This window comes from Bombyx mori, chromosome 5 (assembly GCF_030269925.1).
Source record: "Bombyx mori chromosome 5, ASM3026992v2".
Classification (NCBI taxonomy): domain Eukaryota; kingdom Metazoa; phylum Arthropoda; class Insecta; order Lepidoptera; family Bombycidae; genus Bombyx; species Bombyx mori.
This window is the reverse complement of record NC_085111.1, coordinates 13,483,528-13,509,072: the sequence shown is the minus strand read 5'-3', so window position 1 is coordinate 13,509,072 and position 25,545 is coordinate 13,483,528. Positions and strand designations below refer to the sequence as shown.

Genomic DNA, 25,545 nt, shown 5'->3' with positions numbered 1-25,545 from the left:
TTGAGAAAATAGGCTCTCACAAGCTGTATTAGACATAGCCAAAGTCATCGTGGCCTTTGCAAAATCAACCAAGTGCGGATACTTCTTAGTTCTATCAGCCTGAAATTTTAATGTGACCCAAAACATTTCTGTGTTCAAACTCATAGGTGTGGGATTAGAACTCCCTCCAGATTCTAATAGTTTGGCCACTGTTTTGTCTAATTTAACCTCCTGATATTCGGAGTCAATTGCTTGTATGTTAGATTCTTTAACCAAATTAGGAAATTTAGAAACAGTTCTGGTCAACTTTATATACACCGTTTTGTGGATCAAAAAATTGCAAATTACGAGTATTACACAACTGAGAGACAATGGTCGACGACTATTTAGGAAATATGTAAACAGTGTTCATTGAACACTACACAGAACTTCAAAGCTAAACATTTAACGGGGATTCCCCTAAAATGTGCTTGAGTGCTGGCAGTGTTGGAAGAAAAACCTGACATTGTTTTAACAAAGGTAAAATTCCTCAAATATTTTTAGCGCAACTACCCGAATGAATAAATGTGAAACACAGTTAGATGTCAAATCCTGCTACAATTCTGTGAAGTTTTTATGAGATTCAGGCGAAAAATTCCTTATTTTCAAATCTGCAACACAATCTGCTAAACCTTAAATTGGGGGTCTAATTCTGCTAAAACCGCAGAATTCTGCTAAAACCGCAGAATTCTGCTAAATCTGGTCACACTGGGTATGTAACTACCTATGTACCAGTGTATAATCTATGCTATGTACAAAATACTACAAAATATTTTTGTCTTGTTTATAGTTTTAAAGTTCACAGGCAAAGATAATTATTATCTATGAAAGAGAACATGCAAAGAGTTAATTGGAAAATATGTGTTATTATTCTAAAAATGGAACGTAACAAGCAAAATGAAATCAAAATAAAGGTCTATGAAATCAAATTGATGATGGTATTAAATAAATCTGATCTTAATAAAGTTTTTTTAAGATTAAAAAAGATTTTGATGAAATTTCACTTTTCAGGAGACTTTTTGAGAGAATCTGAAAAATACGATCCGACAATTTTGTTTCATTTATCCAAACAGTACTTTACTTTCACAAATGCTAATTAATAAGTAAGCCACTATTATTTATACACATCAATACTTTAAACCTAAAGTAATACTGAAGAGCACAGAGCAGTAATAAAGCTTTTTTTGCATCATGGACGTTTATACTCGCGAAATAAGAATGAAGGAATCGATTAAAATTTTCATCGATGTTAATCAAAGATGATTCGATAAATGTCAGTCAGCTGTCAAACAAAGTGAGTTCTGAAATTACAAAACACAAAATTACCAAAATGTCTAATTCAGTGGCATTATATATTTGCCTGTTAGATTGCTGAATGAAAATATTTGGTCTTTGTGATTGCTATGTATGTGCGATTCATCACCAATAAACAAAATATATTTACTGACTGACCTGCAAACTAAGGTTGGTAAATTGTGTTTGTCATGAATTTGAATCTTCTCAGTTTCAGCTGATCGTTGTTTACACGGCGTATATTTGTTTCAGAATTTATGAAAATTTCTTAACATCATGTATTCATTCGAGGGAGACTTTAGGCGAAAACCCCAACAAAATTTAGCAGGTGCAAGCGCGGCACGAAAGACCGATAGAGACTCTTTGATTCAACAAACACAGTTACAAAGACAAAAACGAGAGGTAAATAACCTGTACTAATAGTTCACCACACCACCCTGTACAAAGTAGATTCGGTGATATAATTATCATTCAACTATATTTTTAGGAACACCGAAAACGTTTAAACAGTGTTATAAAAATTCAAGCATATTTTAGAAGCTACTTAACCAGAAAAAAATGTAAACAAGTAGAAAGGGACCAATTTGATGATATGTTTCCTAGAATTAATGTAGAAGATCAAACAACAATCTCAGCACTGTTAGCAAAAATATTTTTCTTCTATGATGACAAAGCTGATGTTTCTAGATTGGTAAGTTTGAAGTTCTAAATTTTTATTAAAAAAAATTATAAAATTGACAAAATATACTAGCAGTCTGTTCTTTCAGAATCTTAACTAGTATCAGAATATTAACTAGTATTGTAGATGTTACTGTACATTCTTAAATTTGTTTCATATAGGTATCAATATCACAATTGTTGTTAAAACAATGGAAAAAGGTCTTCCACAACAGTGGCTCTAGTATACAGATAAGAAGATTACTAGCATTACATTTGCGACTATTGAAGTATAACACAGAGGTGAGCAACAATTCTAGCCCAACATATAATTATAATGTGATATAATTAAATTTTACGATTAAAAAAAACATTGAAAATGTTAATTTTATACTGATATTTCTGAACTCTAAAATACAATATACAATGCTGAATTTCAGTAAAAACAATTATAATCAGAGGCTATTAGGGTTTCACAATATTGAAACAGTCTACTAATTGAACGGAAAAACCATTTTAGATTTAACACATTTTCAAATGCTAGCCTGTTAATCAGCGTTTTTATTACCAATGTTAAGCAATAGCCTTTTGACTATTGATGGCTTTCTCTTTTGTAGTCACTATGTGTACCTTTTCATATCCTTATGAATTTTAATATAGAGACTGTGGCTAAACCTGCCTTTGCTGAGCAAAAGCCTCAACCACAACTGGTCTTCAATAATGTGTTAAAATAATTTTGTAAAAATTCTATAGATGCTATAGATCAGCCTTTCCCATCCGCTGAAATAGCCTCTCACTGCTGAAATAGCCTCTCAGCTTAGGTAGGAAAAAAAAACCTTTCCCAAAGTGAGTGATAATGCCCCCTTGTGGGCGCTGCAGGCCTAAAGGGGGACAGTAAGGGACCCAGAAAAAAAAATTGGGGGCACTGTGTAGAAGCTTGGGAGGCGATTTGTAACTTCATCTAGGAGGACTCTTAGACACCTACTGAGCTCTCGCTATAGTGGTTTTTGAGTAGGTGAAAAAATGGGGGCACTAAAAAATAATTTATTCTCAAAGTGGGCAGTACACAAAATAAGTTTGGGAACCCTTAGTATAGATGGTATTTAAAAAATCAATGTTCCAGGTGCCTTTAGCAGTTCCACTCAGAATGTTTGAAGTATTCACATCCACTAGTACAGTAGAAGCAGCAATGAACTGTGATGAGGCACTGAGATTTGTTGCCAATACATTCTTGTATTTAATTAAAAGAGGTATGTTTATACACATCATGCTATTGTTGGCATAACAACTCAAATTAACATTCAACAGTTTCAACAAGTTTTATAAGAAAGAGATATTAATAATTCATTAACATAGTTTTCTGACACTAAATTACCTAAATTTTCTTTCTTAAAATAATCAGCTTTCATTTGTTGTTAAAACTCAATAAATATTGTGATGAAGATGATAGCAATAAAGACTTCAGTAAAAGTTAAAAAAAAAACATGATCTTTGATCTTGTACTTTTTTATAATTTTTCAGGCTATTTCATGGATCTGTGTAAATTAATATGTGAAAAGACCCCACCAATGTATGGTCCATCACCAAACCCACCCACCCCATTAAGCGGAGCACTTTTAGAGTTAATTCAGCGCCCTCTGTCACTGATCCTGCGAGTGAACATTCCTCAGTATGAGTAAGTTGCTTATTATTTATTTTATAATATTAATTTTAACTGAAATAATGATAAGTAGCATTTTGGCTGTTTCCCTGGTACTCCTCATGACTATGACTAATCAGGTGAGCCATATGCTTGTGTATCTTCCAGGGCAACATAAATATATATCATATCATAAATCATAAATATATATTATCTCTATATCTTATACAGCTTTGCAAATTTTATTCGTAGTAAGTTCTTTTCAAGGTAATTATACAGAAGATATTTTTTATATACCTACACAGTATTTTACATAAGAGCCAAAGAAGATAAGCAATGAAATAATATTCCCCTTTGACCTTCTGTTTTGTTATGTTTTACAAGATGCAAAAACAATGATGATTACAGGAAAAAGTTGTATGTTTACTTTATTGGAAGGTATTGTATTTGTAAAAACTTTGCCATAGAACAGTTTTGGTTTTAGCACTCTATATTAAAATCCGAGGGTTCAATATTGACAAGTATTTATTTTGTTTCAGAGATACAGTAACAACAGAGTTTACTGCGGCATTTTTGTGCAATCCGTATCCAGAACCAGTAGAAATGTTTATATTACCATCTCTAGCACAGGATACCACAAAGAAACTATCATTCTTAGCATTAATAAAGTGTTTACAAGACGACAACAAATATCATAGTAAAAAGATTATAAACGATTCTTGGTTATTGCATTCGGTTTTGGTTTTAGAGCCAAAGCAATTTAGTAAGTATTGATGATATTGTTATTGCTTTAAAATCTAACTAAAAATTCATGGCATAAATAGCAATTCAATAAATGCCAATTTGCCTATATTATTTCACAGCCTATCTAATGATAAGTACTTAGATACTGGATTTAGACTACATTAAAACTGGAACAGATGATTATTTAGCGATTGGCAGGACTATAGTACAAACTTGTTGATGCCGACGATCTCTTATGCCAGCAGTTATTTTGTTTCGATGTTAAGAGACCACACAGAGTTTATAGACTTGTTTATATAAGGCACTAATATGTAGTTCATTGACATGAATATTAAATTTGTGAGTGTATTGTATATCATGAAGTCTACAGTTAAAACAGATATAATCACTAGAGAGATCAGAATATTAATGTCAAACATTATGACATGGAATATTTCCATTTTTGATGTGACATCAGCTGCCATTGCATTTACTTAACCAAGTTGCTCGTTCCTAACACAGCTAAATATGAAATATTTTTTACAGTAAGTGAAATAAAAAATATTGACAATACAAGATTGCCAAGCAATAGAATAGTAATAGAATACCTTAAGGTAATAGCTAGATTGACTGAGAATGTGTGCAACAAACAAATCACCTACGAATTTGAAGACTCACTGTACAGTCAAGAAACTGCAGCGGACAAAGATGATGAAAGTGACAGCGAAACCGAACCGAATCCCACCTCTATTCGTGAACAGATGCTGCTGACGCGGTGTATTGAATTATTGAATGATCCAGAAAGATGCATTATGGTCACCATATCTCAAATAACAGATAATGATTTAAGTGAAGAATTTTTAGAGTACATGTCTGAGATCTGTCACAATTTGCTTTTGAGTCATCGTATGGCTTTGCATAAGTACAGGTAATTGTTAATGAAAAACATAAAAATATTATTTCTAGTTAATCTGCATCATGTCATATTTAGTCTATATTCAATGAATAATGTCAATTTTCACATTCGGCCGTAAACATTTTGTACGAAAATAACCTTCGCAGAATAGGAATAGGGTTTCCCTTCTTAATTCTTGCAGGTGATTAAATGTCAAAACAAATTATCTGATTACAATAATTACTTAAATAACATGTATACTATTATTATGCTAAATATGTTATATAGGGCATAACTTTATTATATAGTATGTCAATGTCATATAGCATAATAATTAATTAATAATGAATGAAATAGTTTTAAATTGAAGAAAAAGTTTATACTAGCAAATTAGTTGCGAAGTTTCAGTAAAGCTTTCGAAGGTAAAGTGTTAACTGAGGGTGGTAGGACGTATTATAAGACCATTTGGGTTGGTCCACCGAGTTGCCTATTTCTGCCGTAAAAGCGTCCGCCATTTTGGTTTGAAGAGTGGGACAGCCATAAGCTGTGAGCTTTTAAACTAAACTACGCAGTAAAGTATATGCTTTTTTTCTGGCTTTAGTTCTTTGTAAACCTGAAATAGGCTATTGTTTTTAGGTTATTGTATACGCTAGCATTTAAACCGATATTCTTACGAGGTCTATGGCGCTGGTTGAGTAATATGAACCACGCTTCCTCGTTCGGTGGTTCGTCCACGTCTCTCCTGTCTGCGTTGTCCCGCGGTATGGGTGCCGAAACTTCTGTGATAGGTGTTCATAGACTACTGGCACCTTTGGCTGTCTTCTGCGCCTTGTTCTCGCTATTAATCGGAACCTTACACGATACGGAGTTCTGCAAAGATATGGACGATGATGAGAAAATGAGCGGTAAGTTTAATATGCCTTTTGTTGTACTTTATAAAAATCTATATATACATAAATAACCAAACGACCGTTTTTTATAATAAATTGTGTCTCTTTCGATGTAAAAATTTTTTTTTTTTTTTTTTTTTTTTTTTTATTGCCCTTGTAGGCAGACGAGCATACGGCCCACCTGATGGTGAGTGGTTACCGTCGCCCATGGACTTCAGCAATGCCAGGGGCAGAGCCAAGCCGCTGCCTACAAATCATCATTCTCAATTTGCTGATATCAAATGATCATTCTCAATTTGCTGATATCAAGTTGTTAGTAGACCTTAATTCAGTTAAAGCTAACTTTTGATGTAATTTTTTGTGTAAGTTGAATTATTGAACTTAAGTTTCTAAATAGCATTTAGTAATATTTTTCACCACAAATTGGTCACACATCTGAAGCATTATGTCATCTGTGGTAAATCGTTGTGTAGTATAATGTTATGCTATAATCTATGACCAGCTCGTCCTTTAAGTTTGTCCCAAATGATATTTCAGCGCAATGAAGTTCCGCTTGATTCAGCTTGGTCCAGGATTTAAATCGTCTGGTTCTTTATTGCTGTTGGCTAAAATATTAGAATACGTATTACGATTCAGGCGTACCAGTATTTTTACACGTGTTTAAAAGGTTCCCGAAAAACATCTCATCTCATATAGTGTAGCATGTTTGACCCGGCATAGGTCGACGAACCTGCCTATTTAAAACTCGATTAAGCATAGCACACGACCATCTTGTATCACATTTTGCGCGGCGGTATATATACAGTATCACTCACGTACGACTTCACTAACGTGGCTCAAAATAACAACGAAATAAAATATCCAGAGATAAGTATTTATCATCATTCGATGTTTTTCAATAGTGTTGAACGCCGGCGGTGGGGGTGGCAGGATTCACGCGTTTGAGTTCTCGGAACTTGGCGGTCTCTGCAGAACGTTACGCCAAGTCTGTCTCGGTCTCATAGAACTGGCCTACCCTGAGTCGAGGCTCACTGCCTGTGGACTGTACAAAGATGCTGTGGGTTACACTGACGTCGAAATGTCTGGCAAGAATAGGACGCCAGCGTGGTCACATCTATTTAAAGTAAGTTCAATTTTCTAATTATTATCTATTCTATATTGCTAGGAGCTGAGATTCGAGAAACATTGAACAATTTTAAACCAAAGATACGCTTATTGATCGACTAGTGTGGTTAGTGCGAGTTTTTCTCGATAGCGTAAAAGTTAATGCAAATTTGTATGGAATTGGAACGTTTGCCTACGTCTGCCGCTAGGGGCGCTGTTCCAATTGCATACAGATTTGAGTTAACTTTTACGCTATCGAGAACGTTAAAAAACTCGCACAAAGCACACTGATCTAGGGGTCGAAAACATAGAAAATAAAAACCACAAAATAGTTCACCGTTATCAATCCGTACTCCACGCACATGCGCATTGTTTTTACTATTTTGCACTCTATTTTTCTTATATTATTTATTCTTATATTTGACTTTGGACCTTTTTTCCTTTCGTATTGTACCGTGGGTCTCGATTCACACTCTTCTATATAGCTTTGTTGTAGATGAACTCGTTCACGCTGATATACGCCCTACCCTATTTTGAACCTAGTCAAATCTTCTTATCGTTCATCGATTGATACGATATTGGGTACGGTCTAATAGTCCGGTCTATTTACACATTCAAGTTTACATAAATTCCCATAAAGCTGAATATTGGCATAGTTGTTCAAAACATCATTATAAAGAAAATCTCAAAAGTCCTCATCGTTCCGAGGTGTGCTAAAAATTTGGCACGGGGTCAAAGGTCAAAAAATGAGTTTTTTGCGATTTTTAGCGAAACGGTGAGTTTTTTCGCAAAATTACCCCAGTACAAAATTGTAGATCACAAAATTCTCTACAAAAAATATATCAATAATTTTTTTCCTAAAAGCCACCATTTTGGAGATATAACGTTCCGAAAAGTTGGATCAGTCGTAATCCCTCTATTTTGCACACGTTTCCACGCCACCTATGAGGTACACAAAGCGCGTTTTTTTTAACGTGGTTTCCCCAGTAGGCCTATTCCACGGGTCTGCTGAGATTTTATATGTTTTAAAACTATTGCAAAATAATATTATATATTATAGTGGGCAAAAACAACGGCGGTGTAATTAAATAAAATACTTAAAATAAAAAGTTAGTCGTCTGATTCATAACTGTCCAAGATTTCTGTTTCTTCTTCTTCTTGATCTTCTTCTCCTTCTTCTTCCTGTTCATCCTCTTGTTCTTCTTCTTCTTCTTGTTCTATTTCACACGTAAACTGCCCCAATAGCGATTCCTGATCGGTATCAAACGAATCTTCAAGAGTTGGTGACTCAACATTCGAGCATGATCGGCCTTGACAGTGTGTGCATGCCAGGGAACAAAACAGTCCAACTTTTCTGCAACCACATTTTGCACTACACCCTTTCTTGCAGTTGCAAAATATTGTGTTGAGAAGTTTCTCAGGTGCTGGTGGAAGTAAAGTTTGAACTGGCTCTAGTGTATTGTCGATCAACTTCCAACCCCAGTCTTTAGGGTCCAGCTGATTACCAAGCCACACTTGAACTTGGTAATATACCCGAAACAGATGTTGATGAGCAGCTACTGAGGTTGGAGGAAGAGAAGCTAAGTTGACTTGTTTTTTATTACGCGTATTTTTCACGAAAGATGTGTATCGCAACTTATCTAAGCAAGTGGTTTTTTTGGGGGCTCCGTACATAGCAAGAAGAAATTGAACTCCGTTGGTGATAACATGTTGTTGAGTTGAATTACTATTTTTAAAAACTTCAGCACATTGTAGTAAATCTTTTTTTTCAAACATTTTGAAAACTGTTGTTTTTCCTCTCCTGTAAAAAGCAGATGTCGTATCGCAGCCAGTTATTGCGTGTAGAAACAATACATGATTTTGACATTTAGGAAAATTGGATAAACTGTTTGATGAATATATTTCCGATTGATTTTGGGCTTTTCCGGGTTTAAAAAAATAAATAATTTTTTCAGTTGGAGTTCGAGCAGTAAGCAAGACGAGTAAATCAACATCCTCACCAACAACAACAGTTGTATTTGTCACACTGAATTTCTTTATCGCTGTTTCAATAATCAATACATCAGCATCATCATTAGCTTGTTCAACGGATATATTCTCAGCAGTAAATTTTGCTTTCAACATCGAAATAAACCTAGATTTATTGTGATTATTTGCAAAGAATTTCTGTTGACTGGTAGGAACTGTCATTGATTCATCGAATATAATATCAGAAGAAGTTGATGAAGCAGCATTTCGACGGCGTTGCTCTGCTGCTTTAATATTTCTCGTATAATCATCATATCCGTCAAATACGACAGTAACTCTGGAACCAAAATGTCGACGTACATATTGAACGTATTTATCTAAGATAACGTTAAATGTTTCCTCGCTATCCCACACCACTCGATGTAATAAGAATCCTCCGTCAATTATGTACGTTGAATTAGTGTTATCAATATCAACATTTATAGTCTGAAAACAATCGTAAATAGCCGACTTCTGGGTCTTGCGCATTCCAATGTCATCAAATAATGTTAACGGATAAGGAGCTAATTCATACTCGAAATATTTCTCAATTTCATCTTGAAAAGCCGCAGTAACACTCATACGTTGGAATAATAACACTGGGTCAACAGGTACTTTTTCTTCGTGAACTTTTACGGTGCTACTCATAGCTAAAAGAGGAACAACTTTGTCAGCGCGTTTAAGTTTAATATCTTTAAATGTCAGTCCAGTTATTTTAGCAATAGAGATAAGCCCAAGTTCACGTGCTTTATAGCAATTAATTGTATTATCACCAACGACACCACTTGCAATCGAGATGACTTTGTTAACCTCTGGGAAAGGATCATGAATCGAGAACCACTCAAGAAGCATTCGTATGTCTTTAGCGTCTTTTTTTACACGTGAATCACTGGCATCAACATGCTGTTCAGTCGTATCCATCCTAACATTAGCAAGATCTTCTAATTTCTCACAAACTGTGTTCATTGCATGCATGCTGTAAACCCATTTACTGATTACACTTTGTTTTGTACTTCTTCCTCGAGCAATACCTCCATCTGTCTTCATGGCTTTCATCATAGACTGTTCGATAACCATGTCTGTAGAAGTTCCACAACTCAATTTATCTGAGCGTCTCACGGTGAAAAATCCTTCGGTAAATTTTTCGTAAACTTCAGGATCCATCGAGTCCTGTAATTGCATCATGTCTTGTAAATACAAGTGTGCAGATTTAGCATATGGAAAATGTCCTGACGAGTGGAAATAAGGTAACATTTCTTTTACACAACTTAAATGAGCTTTCCAGTCCCCCATACGCTCAGCTCTCAAAAATTCTTTTGCAAGTGAAACCATATTAAAATATTGTATCCAAAGTTGCGCTGTTGGTCCTCGTTCCTCAAAATCTTTCAATTTCATATTAAATTTATGAAGTAAAGCACCTGATACTTCATTATCATTTTCAATATCTGAATATGAAAGAGTGCTATCTAATATATGGTCAATATTTATGATTAAATCTGCTCCCATGATATCATTAATATCTATTGTTTTTAATATTGTAATTGCTAAAGCCAGCTGGAGTAGTGTATGTGCTCGAACAGCTCTTGCGTAAGCATGACCATTGAGCATTTTTTCTAATGACTTTGGTGCATAGATTTCTGAGAGTACTTCTTTTATCCCGCTACCTTGCATAATATAACCAATTGCTCCGAGATAAGACATGAGTAGATGAAATCCTCCAAGTCTGACAATAATCTTCGATACTTCAGAGCCGTCAGGTGCGGCTGATACAATTTCTCGAGCTTTCGCATACAAGGGTTGGTCGAAAGTCACGATGCATACAGTGTGGCCGTAACGTTTCGCGTTCTCTAATGCACAAAGTAAAGTCGTATAGACAGTATTATAGTTACTAGCTGGTTGATGGATGAATGGTAAAAATGTAATCTGAGATTTTGAATAATTTGTATGGTAATTTGTTAAGCGCTCAATAAAACCGTTCCAACCAGGTAATGATGTATTTTTCCACTTTCCATAAAACCATACTACATCAGAATTTTTATGAAAAGATACTGTTTCAGTTCCATATCCAAAATCTTGGACATATATTTTACTGTAACCAACTACATCACTATTCTGATAGATCTGTATTGGCACATGAGCTTTTGCTTTGAAGTGTTTTGCTGAAAGAACTTCTTTTATTCGTTGCATAGGTTCTTCTAGTAAAACAGAGTGCTTTGGAGTTACAATTTGAATTATACCCATTATGTGGAGTGAATTGTTACCATCTAGCGTATTAACATTTATATCAGCATTATCTGCAACGTATTGAATAAGTGTGCCACTTTCAGGTGGTAGGACATGAGGAAGAGGATGAAAAACTGCTGCTGACTCGTACATCAATGTATCATTATAAGAAGCACACAAACCAAAAGACGACAAAATTTGTATAAGACGCTTAGACCCGAACCTCCGATGAAAAAAAACTGAAAGACCTAACTGTAATTTGGACTTGAACGATCTTGGTCGAATAGCAGTCATGATACTATGACAAATATTGGTGCATACTAGTTTTAAATGATCGAAATTTGATCGTTTATTTTTTAAGATCATTTGCTCCAAAAAAAATGTCAGTGACTGTGGGATGTCATTATTTAAATCTTCAAACATTCGACCTGGTGGAGGGTAGTAGGAATTATCAAATACCGAGGATTGAATATCTTCTCGAATAATAGATGCTGCTGCTTCTAGAGTTTTTAATCGTTCTTCTTGTTTATTAATTTTTTTATTTTCGGACCAAGATTGATTTAAAATTTCATGGTGACTGTTTATCAAACATACAAATGTTAACGCTCCCGGTTTTTCAGTGATAATAATTTTATCGCCATATTTCAGTTTAAGTCGCAGCTTAATAGTCCTGTTATCTAAAGTTAAAATTTTGCTAACATCTTTTAACTCAGCCAAAGTAAACTGACAGTCATTGCTACTCTCAATGTATGTAAATATTTCCTGCATTGCCAGATCTGTTGCTTCATCTTTAGGACGACCAACTGTACCACCAGTAGTCGGTTTCAAAAAAGAAGTATAACATTCTTGGTGATACTTTGCTTCAGCAGCAACTAAATCATAGTCAAATTCGATTCGAGCAACAACAGCTTTCGATATAGCATCGGAACGAGTTCGTGCTACTTCCAAAATTGAATGTTTGAATTGGAGTGTACTTACTTGACAAATTTTACTGCGACGATCTAAGGATTTTTTTCTCTGCAACTCTTCATTCAATTTATTGCCACAAAATAAACATAGTTTTTTAAAACAAAAAGCTGAATCACTTGAACGGGATCTAGTACGAGGAGGACTACTTACTGTAGATCCTGTAGATGTGTTAGCTTCTTGTTCTTCGCGTTTTCTTTTGATGGCAGCAGCAATAGAACACTTCCGCGTATAAATTTTACGACAGTTGCTATGTATTGTCACAGATTTTTGTTTTTTAAGAAATTCCGAGTATCCATCATCTCTTTCAGCACTTGCATTAATCAGTGTCTTCATACCACGATCAACAGTTACAGTTTCACTTTCAGTTAAAAGATGAGTACAAATAAAACAATATTCTGACATTTTTCTTATAAAAATCTAAAACGCACAAAATAGGTTAAAAGATAGGTTAAGATAAGCACATGTTTTCCCTACGCAGTGGCGCTCAAGACTAACGGTATGTATTTCATATATTGGGCATGCCAACATAAAGCAGGTATACGACCCTAGCCACGCGGACAATAGAATAAAAGACAGATGTTATCCCAAGGTTATACTGACGTACAAATTTAGGAACGGGGTTTCATTATACCTGAGATTCTCGTAGTTTAACTTATATTTTACATAAGCAAGTTACAATAAATAATAGCGAACTTATTTTAGTTCTATTACACCTTTAGTGACTTTCATATATGGCGTACGTGTGCAAAATAGAGGGATTACGACTGATCCAACTTTTCGGAACGTTATATCTCCAAAATGGTGGCTTTTAGGAAAAAAATTATTAATATATTTTTTGTAGAGAATTTCGTGATCTACAATTTTGTACTGGGGTAATTTTGCGAAAAAACTCACCGTTTCGCTAAAAATCGCAAAAAAACTCATTTTTTTGACCTTTGACCCCGTGCCAAATTTTTAGCACACCTCGGAACGATGAGGACTTTTGAGATTTTCTTTATAATGATGTTTTGAACAACTATGCCAATATTCAGCTTTATGGGAATTTATGTAACCTTCCTCCTGATTTTAGGCTTAAATAGACCGGACTATAAATCAAATCAATCAAATCAAATCAAATCAAAAAAGTTTTACATTTACAACATTTCCTATATTTTATTTAGTTAGATGTACTGAGTTCATGACGCCAGAATTTAGACAACCATAGCCTCGTTTGCAATAGAAATCCAAAGTGATTCAGTTTTGAATAGATTGTGTCTTCCTGTGGCGTGGTCTATAGCGGTTCTCTCTATGAAAGTCCTAAGGGGGAAGTGGCTAAATACTTGACTTCATGGTGTCAGGTGTGCACGCACCTGCTGCGTGCGCTGTACGTGCGCGACTCGCGGCTGCAGTTCTGCGGCAGCGCGGCGTGGCCGGTGGAGGGCGCCATCCCCGAGGGGGGCGGGGCCGCGCTCGTCACGCACGCTGTGCACTCGCGACCCTTCCCCACGCATCTGCGGCAGCTGAACCTCTCGCAAGGTAACATAACACTTGCCGGCCTCGGAGACGGGGCTTTACAGATGCTTCACGATACGCTGTGTGGCTTTTGCAGTTCGGGTTATTAACCCTTTGACGGCCATGTAGGTCACCGGTGCTCTACGTGGTCTCTTAGAAATTGTTACATTCTCAATATATTCGGATTCATCTTTACTAGAGTCTACTAGATATTGCGACGCATATTCCTCCGGTGCGCCACGTAAAGCCCCGGTTACCTACATGGCATTCAAAGGGTTAAACGACATAGCAGCTCCGAACGCTGAAGTCCGGTGCTTAACCGTCGTTTATGCCTCAGGCACCGGTCATCGTTCTCGTCGAACCCGTCGCTTGCGACGAAGGGCTCGACGAGTAAATTAACCCTCAAATTAACAGCCCACTGAGTTTTTCGCCGGATCTTCTCAGTGGGTCGCGTTTCCACTGCGATCGATCCGGTGGTAGATTCTGCGAAGCACGGCTCTTGCTAGGGTTCGTGTTAGCAACGTCGTCAGGCCTGAGCCCCGTGAGCTCACCTACTAGTTAAGGTTACGCTGAAATAGCATCTCAAAGCTCTCAGCTAGGTAGGAAAAAAAAAGCTAATACAAATTGATTTGCAGAAGAGGGCCCGCCGCTGACAATCAAGGAGCTGAGAACAGTCACGATACTCAAAGAAATACCATTCGTGGTGCCGTTCTCAACGCGAGTCCTGATATTCCAAGCGCTACTCGCAAAGTAAGTTGTTACATTTTTTACCGAAGAATTAAAGTAATGTGAGTATAATATACTCCATATATATAAATAGGCATATAGAAAAAATAGACTCCTTTTAATAATATATTTTAGTTATTATATATATATATATATATATTTTTAAGGTTTTTAGTTTTAGGTTCATTGTTCTAGTATATATCTATTTATTTATTTCTGCATGAATAAATAAAATAGGCAAATACGGTTATCTACAAATTTCTCTTTTATATTATATAGTAACTGTTGAAAAAAAAAGATAATTAAATTAATGAAACATAAGATATAAATGGTCATTGTCGAATAAAGCTGACGAACTTTTGTTACGGGGCTATCGGAGCCTATAGATACCTATGTGATGACAAGTGCCAATTGCATCGCGGTCTTTTTACACTTCACACAAAACAGACGATTATTTAGATGCAGGAACAAGTAGTAAAGGCGAGCTTACACTGAGTAAAGACATCAGCAATGTTGTGAATCTCATAAAATTTGTATAATCGATGATTTTAATAGAAAATATCGGAGTTAACTAAACGCGATTTTGACCATGATGAATTTTCGGTTTTTTTGCAGAGAAAAACACGACAATTGGTATGAGATGACTAATTTCAGTGAAGGTCCGTTTATAAACATTAGCGTCCGACGCACGCATTTGTATGAAGACGCTTTCGACAAACTCAGTCCCGATAATGGTAAGCTTTAGTTTATTTTTACTTTAGCCCTCAAAGTCTTAGACTTTGAGACTCTAGGGAGCCAGAACGATGGGAGGTTTCTCATTTCCAAAAGTCAAAATGCATTTCCTCTCTGCTGAATCACTTTACTGAATAAATTACTTGCTTACAATAATCTGCGAAAAAATATTAGAAACTACCCTCGAATCCCTTTAAAAGCGTTTTGTACTGAAAACTCAATACGACCTTCTGTGCCCACTCAAAGGACTTTGACGCGAATGCGAAACGAAAAATACAGTAGATATTACATTTCAGTAGATAGAAGCGCGCATACAAATGCACGCTTTAAAGAGCTATCTTCATATATTTGTACGAAATATAAGCTATGATAGTTAAAGGTGACTCACGCGTTCGTGAAGCAAAGCCGTCGCATCGCATCGCATCGCTTCGAATGACCTCCTCAAAACGCCGCCAGACGTTTCGGAAGCATTTGTCTTACATCCAGCGGCGGTTTTGCCTATGTTAAAGAGAGCGCCGACCTCAGCTTCAATGAACCCATTACATTTATGCCTATTGAATTTTGACCCCGCGATTACTAGAGGGCGCTAGGGTGATTTTTTTTATTACTTAGATGGGTGGACGAGCTCACAGCCCACCTGATATTAAGCGGTTACTGGAGCCCAAAAACATCTACAACGTAAACGCGCCACCCACCTTGAGATATAAATTCTAAGGTCTCAGTATAGATACAACGGCTGCCCCACCCTTCAAACACACAGACGCTACACGGGGTAGATACGCCTTTACTTAAATCTACTAATGATATCCTTGCAGAACCAAATATGAAATTAAAGTTACGAGTACAACTGATCAATCAAGCCGGCGCCGAAGAGGCTGGCGTCGACGGTGGAGGCCTATTCCGAGAATTCATATCCGAATTACTTAAGTGAGTTCTTTTTTTTTAAAAGATGTATATGAAAGACTCCTCTGGACAATTAAAGCGGTATTAAAATATTTTTGTTGAATTATTTTATTGGTTGCAGATCAGCGTTTGATCCAAACAGAGGGTTGTTTCGTTTAACGAAAGATAATATGCTGTACCCGAATCCTGGCGTTAACTTGTTGTACGATGATTTTCCCATGCACTATTACTTCGTCGGCAGGATGCTTGGAAAGGTAACCCTTATATATTACTCGAAATTTATGAAGGAAAACATGTGCACATAATAATGAAAGTAATTAAAAACATATTAGGTTTCAATAATATTGTTACTGGTTTTCAAATTTGTTTTGTTACTTAGATACTTTGTACAACTTTTTCCAATTTTTTTTATTGCCCTTATAAGGCAGACGAGCATACGGCCCACCTGATGGTGAGTGGTTACCTTCGCCCGTGGACTTCAGCAATGCCAGGGGCAGAGCCAAGCCGCTGCCTACCGAAAGAACTTCACATTCCTAATCGTAAATTTTGCTATGAACAGTGCTATTGCGGTTGTTGACCCCAATATTTGTACGCATTCATTGCCTGGCTTACGAGCTTTGAAATTAATATTGTTATTTATGTTGTTAGTTAATTTATCATAAATTTACTGCGATATCGTCTATATCCCGTAATTTTTTTTTATTGCTCTGATGGGTGGACGAGTCACAGCCCACCTGGTGTTAAGTGGTTACTGGAGCCCATAGACATCTACAACGTAAATGCGCCACCCACCTTCAGATATAAGTTCTAAGATCTCAGTATAGTTACAACGGCTGCCCTACCCTTTAGACCGAAACGCATTACTACTTCACGGCAGAAATAGCCAGGGCGGTGGTACATACCCGCGCGGACTCACATAAGGTCCTAACCACCAGTAAGTATAACTTCAAAATATGTTGTCACGGTTCTGATTGCATTTTATAGGCACTGTACGAAAATTTACTGGTAGAACTTCCACTAGCGGAGTTTTTCCTCGCCAAGCTGTGCTCGTCTCGGGAGCCGGACGTTCACGCCTTGGCCTCTTTGGATCCAGGCTTGTACCGGGGGCTATTGATGCTGAAGTCTCATCGAAGGCAAGACGTTCCGGAGCTGGGACTCGACTTCACGATACTCAGCGATGAACTGGGCGAGCAAAGGGTACGTCAGTTTGTAGTAATAATTATGTTTTATAATAATCCTTCATTTTTAAATAAACTTTTGAAAATGTTCGTGTAAACGAAAAAAGAAATTAGCAAAACGGTGGAAGTTGATTGATTTAACGGCGCGGTAATTAACGCTCATGACTGTTGGGCCGAGTCGTTGGTTTGATTCTCAAATCGGACGAATATTCGTGTGACAAACGAGTTTATAAATGTAAATATTTTAACTTATTGTCAGCTTTCCATGAACATGAAATTCTACATTGGATTCAGAATGAGTGTGTCATTGGTCCACAATTATTTCTCTATTTTATTTATTTTAAGCTGCCGTCACGAATTTTGTTGCGAATTTTGAAACAAATCCTATACTGTCATCATTTGGTTGGGATATTAAAGTTTTACTAAACATCATAGAACAAGCAAATTTTTGTTACCAACAATCTTGAAATATGTAAGTTTATGGAATACAAGTTTTATGGCCAAGGTTTAGTGCCTTAAGAATCTAAAATTTTCATGGAAGACCTATCATTATTAGGCCACAAATTGGCATAACAGTGATGTCAAAAACTTAAACCTTAAAATATTAAAATATTAAACTAAAAAACTTAAAATATTAAACCTAAAAAAATTGAGGTTTTTTTATTTAAATATATTTTAATTTCACAGATAGATGAACTGAAACCCGGCGGTGCCAACATTCCAGTGACCGCTGAAAATAGGATAGAATATATTCATCTAGTCGCCGATTATAAATTGAACAGGTACGAACTGTCATACTAGATACTTTGTGTCACAATATCTGAATACATTAAGTCTGATCGTTTGTTGCATGTATTGTATTCATGCGGCCTTCACGTGCAGCTTATGGTCTCTTCTTTCAACAACATTTAATGAAAACTTATTAAAAAAAAATCGCTTAGAGACTACTATTTTGACTATTATCCTACTAAATTGAAACCTTAAAATTCATTGAATGTTTTTTAAAGATTTTATTTAAATTACTAGAACAACATTTTAAGGAAATAGCTTTTTGACCTCTGATTTATGTCTATCTATATCTTTTTTAGTTTTATGTTTTGTAAAGCACCGTACTTATGAACAGGACGTAACTATATTCATTAATGTTCGAGTTGAACATTTTAATTTTTGATCAGGGCCTACTATAATGGCTCACGACAGAAGGAAGAAAATAAACACAGAGAGAATGTTGAGAAGAAAGAGACAGCCGTTTTAAATCTATGTAGGAAACTTAGATTGAAATTGAAAGTCATAGCTTAAGATGCACGAATTGAATACAAAGTGTATTGTTAACAGACAAATAAGGTCTCAGTGCATCGCGTTCAAGCGCGGGCTGGCGTCGGTCGTGAACGCGGACTGGCTGCGGATGTTCTCGTGCCGGGAGCTGCAGCTGCTGGTGTCGGGCGCCGAGGTGCCCATCGACGTGCGCGACCTCCGACAACACACGCTCTACTCCGGTACGACGCTTGTGTCCCTCGCCGCGAGATGGAGCTGGCGCGTTGTTGACGGTGGACGTAGTGCTATCCGTGTGCGACAGATGGCGCTCGAGCACGACTAAAGTTTATGTTGGCAGTATTGGAGTAGTTTGTATATAATAAAAAAAAAAGTTCCAATTTGACGAGATCCAGCTCGTATACTTTTTTTTTTTTTATTGTTTAAATGGGTGGACGAGCTCACAGCTCATGTGGTGTTAAGTGGTTACTAGAGCTCATAGACATCTACAACGTAAAACCGAAAAGCCGAAAAGCATTATTTCTTCACGGCAAAAATAGGCGAGGTGGTGGTACCTACCCGTACGGACTCACAAGACGTCCTACCACCAGTAAAAACGACTGTACAATAGAGAATTCGACCTAATGTCTGAACATGAGTAGCGGAATTTGAAACAGATAGGAATCGTCGAAAAAATCTGTCAAATTATGAACTATATTTTCATTGATTTTCGTACGTGTAAATTAATATATGTCATTTATTGAACAGGAGGCTTTTCGGATTCGCATCCCACCGTGCAGTGCTTCTGGAAGGTGGTCGAGAACCTCACGGATGACCAGAGACGACAGCTGCTGAAATTCGTCACGAGCTGTTCGCGGCCTCCCTTGTTGGGTTTTAAGGTGAGTAATGTATTGATTGACAGGTCGTATAAAGAGCATCATACACATCGACATAAATTCATAAAATTGAACGCAATGTGAGCTGATAGACAGTCGGTTGCTAATGTACACCTATCTTTACACTTCATCTAGAATTTACATTTCTTCCGTGATGACGCTGTGTCGCATTTAGTGAACTAACAAAAAATACTTTATAGCTTAGCTTTTGTATTTCTGGTAACAAAAAAAAACGGCAAATATTTGTCAATGAGGTGGCAATACTTGTTTCTCGGATTTCAAAAATTTGATTATATATGCGCCTTGAGTACTTTTTGGCGGGAACGCGAGGAGTGAAGTTGTGTGATTTGTTTTATTTGGTCTATTTAGTGTTTCTTCAGGTTTAAATCTGTAATAACGGTGGTTTATTAACTGCTTAATATCTGTGACAGTGCACAAATATGGGAAAATGAAACAAAGCCGCTGGACGTAATTCCCGCTTCTCGGGATCCTCCAAAAAGTCCACTGAAAAAATCTCAGTAAATGACCACCATTTTACTGAGATTATATTTCATCCCATATCATCTCATCTCATTTCATTTAATTTCATCCCAGCTGATTAATGTCTCAAATTAATCATCTTCATTTCACTTCATATTATCATTTTCCATAAAAATATCCCATATTATATCATCTCATCTCATTTCATTTCATATTATCATATTTCATAAAATAAAATAAATATGTATATAAAAGATTAGGCTGTATGGTATGATACCTTGGCCTTTCCATTTGGAAAAATAAAGCTACTACTACTTTTTTTTAAGAGATTTTATGACCTGGTAACTAAGACCTTTAAGTATGAAAAATGATAATATGGAGTGAAATGAAATGAAGATGATTAATTTGAGACATTAATCAACTGGGATGAAATTTAATGAATTGAGATGATATGGGATGAAATATAATCGCAGTAAAATGGTGGTCATTTACTGAGATTTTTTCAGTGGACTTTTTGGAGGAACCCGAGAAGTTACGTCCAGCAGCTTTGTTTCATTTTCCCACATTTGAGCACTTTCACAGATATTAAACAGTTAATAAACCACCGTTATTACACATTTAAACCTGAAGAAACACTAAATAGACAAAATAAAACAAATCACACAACTTCACTGCTCGTGTTCCCGCCAAAAAGTCCAGCTACTACTACTATGCGCCTTGACTATAGTAAAATTATTTTGTCCGTGCAGTTTGGGTCATAAAAAATCGGAGCGGTGAAGCGAGTGTTTCGCTCTCTCTCCCACTCACGAGCTTTATGGACGGGCATAGTGACGCGCATTATTGTTGTCGATATGCGTTATCGATAATGTATTTAGTTTTGTCATTTTGTGGGTTAGTGATAAAAATGAAAGAAAAAATCACTAATCGAACACTTACACCACATATCGCCGCAGCAAGTTAACGAGGACGGCAGAAATTTGTAACTTTTCGGGATCTATTCTTATTTCAGTGAAAATTGTTAACACATTGTTGATAACAACACGTGTCAATATTATTTTGAATAAATTCTGCCGTTTTGATACAAAACAAAGGAGTAGCCTCTAAAGAAATTCAGAGAACGAATGCATAAAAACACATTTCTCTTCGACATAATGTACTATAATTTGCAGGTAAGTACAAATGACTCATAACATATCAATGTCTCACCACCCTTCGTATACAACCCCGCCTTCGTGTACCTACCTACCTTCGATGACTCATTTGTTTTTATAGATAATGGCGTTGCGCCCGCGCAACATGCTCACCGCCGTAGCCGGGCTATGTTTTATGACCCAAACTGCACAGACAAAATAATTCTACTATAGTCAAGGTCTTAAGTGCTAATGTGGTTGCATCTCATAGGACCTGCAGCCCCCGTTCTGCATACAGTCTGCGGGTGCGTCGGATCGACTCCCGTCGTCGTCGACCTGCATGAACCTGCTGAAGCTGCCGGAGTTCCACAGCGAGGAGCAGCTCGCGGAGAAGTTACTGTACGCGATACAGGCCGGGGCCGGATTCGAGCTCAGCTAAAAGTGGGTATCCATAATTGTCCAGGAATTGAACAAAATTATAAATTTATATTTTTTTATACTTTTATTACGTACGTACGTACGTTACGTACGTTCAGTCAACTTAGGCCAGTGTGGAGTTCCTCAACCTTAACAAGACGAACAAAGGTGAGGATCTTCAACTCAAATGTAAAGTCTGTATTGCTGTATGGGAGCGAAACTTGGTTTGTTCGCAAGGACTTGATCAAAAAACTTCAAGTGTTTGTGAATAGGTGCCTGCGTCAGATTTTGAAAATCTTTTGGCCTGAGAAGATCACTAACAAAGAGCTGTGGAGGATCACTAAGCAGACACCAATGGAGAAGGAGATCCTTACGCGGAAGTGGCATTGGATTGGTTATACTCTGAGAAAGCCCGATACACACCTATCAAAGAGAGCACTGACCTGGAAAGTGTCTGGTAAAAGGAAGAGAGGCCGCCCCAGAACAACTTGGCGTCGCTCGGTGGAGCAGGAGCTAGGGGTCTTGGGCATGACGTGGGAGGAGCTAGAACAGACTGCCCAAGACCGATACAAATGGAAAAATTTGATTCGAGCCCTACACCCCAGCAGAGGGTAATAGGAAAGCATGATGATGATGATGATGTTTATTACGTACTGCTTTTTACAATTTTATATTATGTATTCTATTCACATTAAGTCTGCGGCTTATTGCTTATGTTGTTGGTGTTGCGCACGCGTCTGTTCGCGTCTGTCTGGCTTTTTTTTTCTGGGTCTCCCCGCACTCCGCTGCCGCGTGTCCCCCTCGTTTGGGTATCGTCGCCGACTAGTTTTGTCAGAGAAAGCGTACATTTTTTTTTTGCGTGAAAAGTTGTATTAAAATAAAAGCCATCTTTGAAACTACGCGGTCACTTCGCTTCGCTGATAAGCAGAATTGTGGTGCTGATCCAGACGGGCTCACGAACCTCCTTACTATCAGAACTCGATATAAGAATCGAAGGCTCAATTAGTTACACTTTTAATTTAAGATTAATATACTACTACTATACTACGAACTCATATATACTCAGTGGTGTAGATTGGGAGAGGCCTATGTCCAGCAGTGGACGACTATGGGCTGTTGATGATGATGATGATGATGATACTACGAACTAATAGTAGTAGGTAGAGTAAATTAAATAATATTTAATTATTTCCCAGTAATGCCAACATTTAGACACGCTGGTTTAGAGGTAGGCAGCAGCTTGGCGTTACTGATGTCCATGGACCACGGTAATGGGCCGTGCACTCGTCTCTCTAAGAGTCTAGATTGACAAATTTCTTAGTTCCTTATTTGTTATACAGATGTCGCTGTTTGTTGACAGCTGTCTTTAATGACACTGACATTTCGGTTTTAAGAGTTCTCTTGTTAATTCAGACTTAGCTCGAATATCCCTTAGGAACAAGAAACAGATCGATCGATCTCAGAATTGGGTCGTTGTATTAGACAAGCACATCATTAAATTATGGTATATCCCAATTGAAACTGGAACTTTATAGACATTTTATTAATATTTTCACTTAATGCAAGAATTTTAATAAATTTAGTGTAAATCAACCAAAGAGAAATGGACCTATCAATCTGTTTAGTAGCAAATGTAATAAAAATGTAAATTTTCCGTTTGCAGATACAATACCGGCGTTGGAACAATACCTATTTATTTAGTGCATTAAACTTGTAAATGAAGTTGACAGTTTTTTTTTTCACTAATTAACAATACGAAATGTACCTCGATGTGATATTGTGTATATTATTGACCGCGGTGATTCCCTTCATTTTTATGAACGAGTGAAAATCTAATGGATATCTTTACGTGTTGTATACAAGTTTATTTAGTAAATTACTATTGTACACAAGAAACTAGGTAACAGATCTTCGAATGATTAGTTTTGGTTTTGTTTGGCAATGTTTGGCAATGGATAGACGGGCTGAAGAATTTTAATATTCTAACGCTGTACTTGAAACTGGAACTTGCTAAGTTTGCAAATCTGTTTATATACAGGGTGTGTGCCGTTACAGAAAATGAAAACAGAGGAAGTTGTTTTAGACGCGATAGTACTAAGAAAAGTTTTTGTACTATCTTTATACACCCTGTATGCACACTAAACACGAGAGATCGCAGATTCTAAACTGGACGACTTTTTGTTATGTTACCTCTTCGTTTATCACAGATGATAGTTTGTTGGCAATGTTTTAACATAACTAGTATTCGTCCAGTGCTAGAAATTTGACAAAAATCACTAAGTAACACATCTCGAGGTGTTACTTATGAAGAAAAAAAGTGGTTGTGTTTTCTTAGAGGGCAATGTTATGTAATAAAAATAACTTTCCTCACTAATGCTATGTTTTTCAAACTTTTATTTCCTCTTTTCGATGATAAATAATATCTTTTTGTCATAATAATAGTTTAAAATTGAGAAACACAAGAAAAATACTAATTAAAAAATGTGGGTAGTTTTTTATTTTTCTAAACATTAATTATACCATCAAAATCTGACTTCAGTTCACATTTTTCGCTTTGTTATATGTGTGTGTTAAATGTATCAAAAACCGCGCGCACCGTAAACCTACCCTTCGTTTCATTTTATGTATTACATTTTTCTCTTTTGTTTTATTAGTGACATGTTTCCTAAAACTTTACGAGCAACAATTTCCTATTTGCTACTATCCAAGAAAATCTATTAACGAGCAGAGGAGAAGTAACTCAACTGTTTTTCACTTTTACTTATCTCTAGATGTATAAATGAGTCATAATTGCGTATGTCCGTCTTCCAATATAATAAAAATTCACCATAATATTGTGAATCTTTTTGTACATTATTCATGCATAGTAATTATAATAATATTTTAAAGTTGGCTATAAGTTTCATGGAAGTGTGCGCAATGCGAGCATCTAGCTATCTCTCTCGCACGCCCGCACACGAATGGCGGTGACGTCATAACTCACAACGTGCAATAATCCCCGCTATAAGATGTGAACAGTCTCTAGCTTGCTCGTTTCCGTATAGCCTTATGAAGATATGGACCACTAAAATGTTTGTTTAAATTTAAATTAGATTTGTCTTCATACATACTGACGCTTGAAAGGCAAACGTGACTAAGCGACAATAACTGCTTTGTACATAAATGATAGGCAATAACCATATTCGAATCGCAAAAAAAAAATATTTCTGGGTCTATTAAAATCATTTCAATCCTACATCTAGATTCGTTAAAATATAATTTTTTTCAGGTATTACAACTTTAAATTATAATAGTCTACTGTAAAGTTCACGCATTGTCGCTTAGTCACGTTTGCCTTTCAAGCGTCGATACGTATTTATTACTGTTTTTTATAATGATCTTAGAATCACACGTATAAGCTAAGTTACAGTGTTAGATTGAGAAACTTGAATTCAGTTTTAGTAATTTGTATGATTTAACTTGTCAGCTGTCGAAATGTATTTTTAAGTTTTGTAAATAATTTGTCTGCCCCCCCCTATGAATATTAAGAACATATTGAGAGTTATTGTGAGGGATAAAATGTTTTGTTAATTTTAGATGATTTAATTTCGGTATCGATATTACGGTAGGCGTTAATCGTAGTAGATATCTGTTCCCTAATTCTGATGTTAGTGCAATGTATTGTATTTTTAATAGTTGTAAATAAAATATCGAATTTATCATTATGTAAAAAAGTTAGGTCTACGGAGGTTCTGTTAAAAAGAAATAGTTAATGTTCTTAGTGAATTGTGTTTTTGAATCGACTTGAAACTAGTTGCGACTGGGTGAATTAATAATTTATTCGATTTGAAGCCCCGTTAGCGCTGATGTTCAGATGTGTCAAATTCGGGATTTTATACCCTATATTTTAGTACCTACGTAATAAAGTCTATGATGAACTGAAA

The 25,545-nt window shown here is 36.4% G+C and overlaps 1 protein-coding gene across 1 annotated transcript; it reads left to right on the top strand.

The window, feature by feature from the left end:
* The first annotated feature begins 1,283 nt into the window (after positions 1-1,283).
* LOC101742898 (ubiquitin-protein ligase E3C) lies at positions 1,284-25,545 on the top strand. The gene is made up of 21 exons (XM_004930018.5): positions 1,284-1,482; positions 1,564-1,713; positions 1,799-2,002; positions 2,152-2,271; positions 3,092-3,218; positions 3,490-3,643; positions 4,147-4,370; positions 4,877-5,258; positions 5,862-6,130; positions 7,018-7,238; positions 13,756-13,933; positions 14,545-14,659; positions 15,251-15,369; positions 16,183-16,294; positions 16,392-16,524; positions 17,255-17,467; positions 18,136-18,230; positions 18,784-18,944; positions 19,468-19,598; positions 21,477-21,646; positions 23,286-25,545. The coding sequence occupies exons 2-20, from the start codon at positions 1,588-1,590 to the stop codon at positions 21,642-21,644; spliced, it is 3,252 nt and encodes a 1,083-aa protein (XP_004930075.1). The 5' UTR covers positions 1,284-1,482; positions 1,564-1,587; the 3' UTR covers positions 21,645-21,646; positions 23,286-25,545.

Coding starts and splice junctions, on each gene's coding strand:
- LOC101742898 (XM_004930018.5), top strand. CDS start 1,588: ATGTATTCATTCGAGGGAGACTTTAGGCGAAAACCCCAACAAAATTTA. Junction 6,131..7,017: donor CGATGATGAGAAAATGAGCG/GTAAGTTTAATA, acceptor GTTTTTCAATAG/TGTTGAACGCCGGCGGTGGG. Junction 15,370..16,182: donor CAAACTCAGTCCCGATAATG/GTAAGCTTTAGT, acceptor ATATCCTTGCAG/AACCAAATATGAAATTAAAG.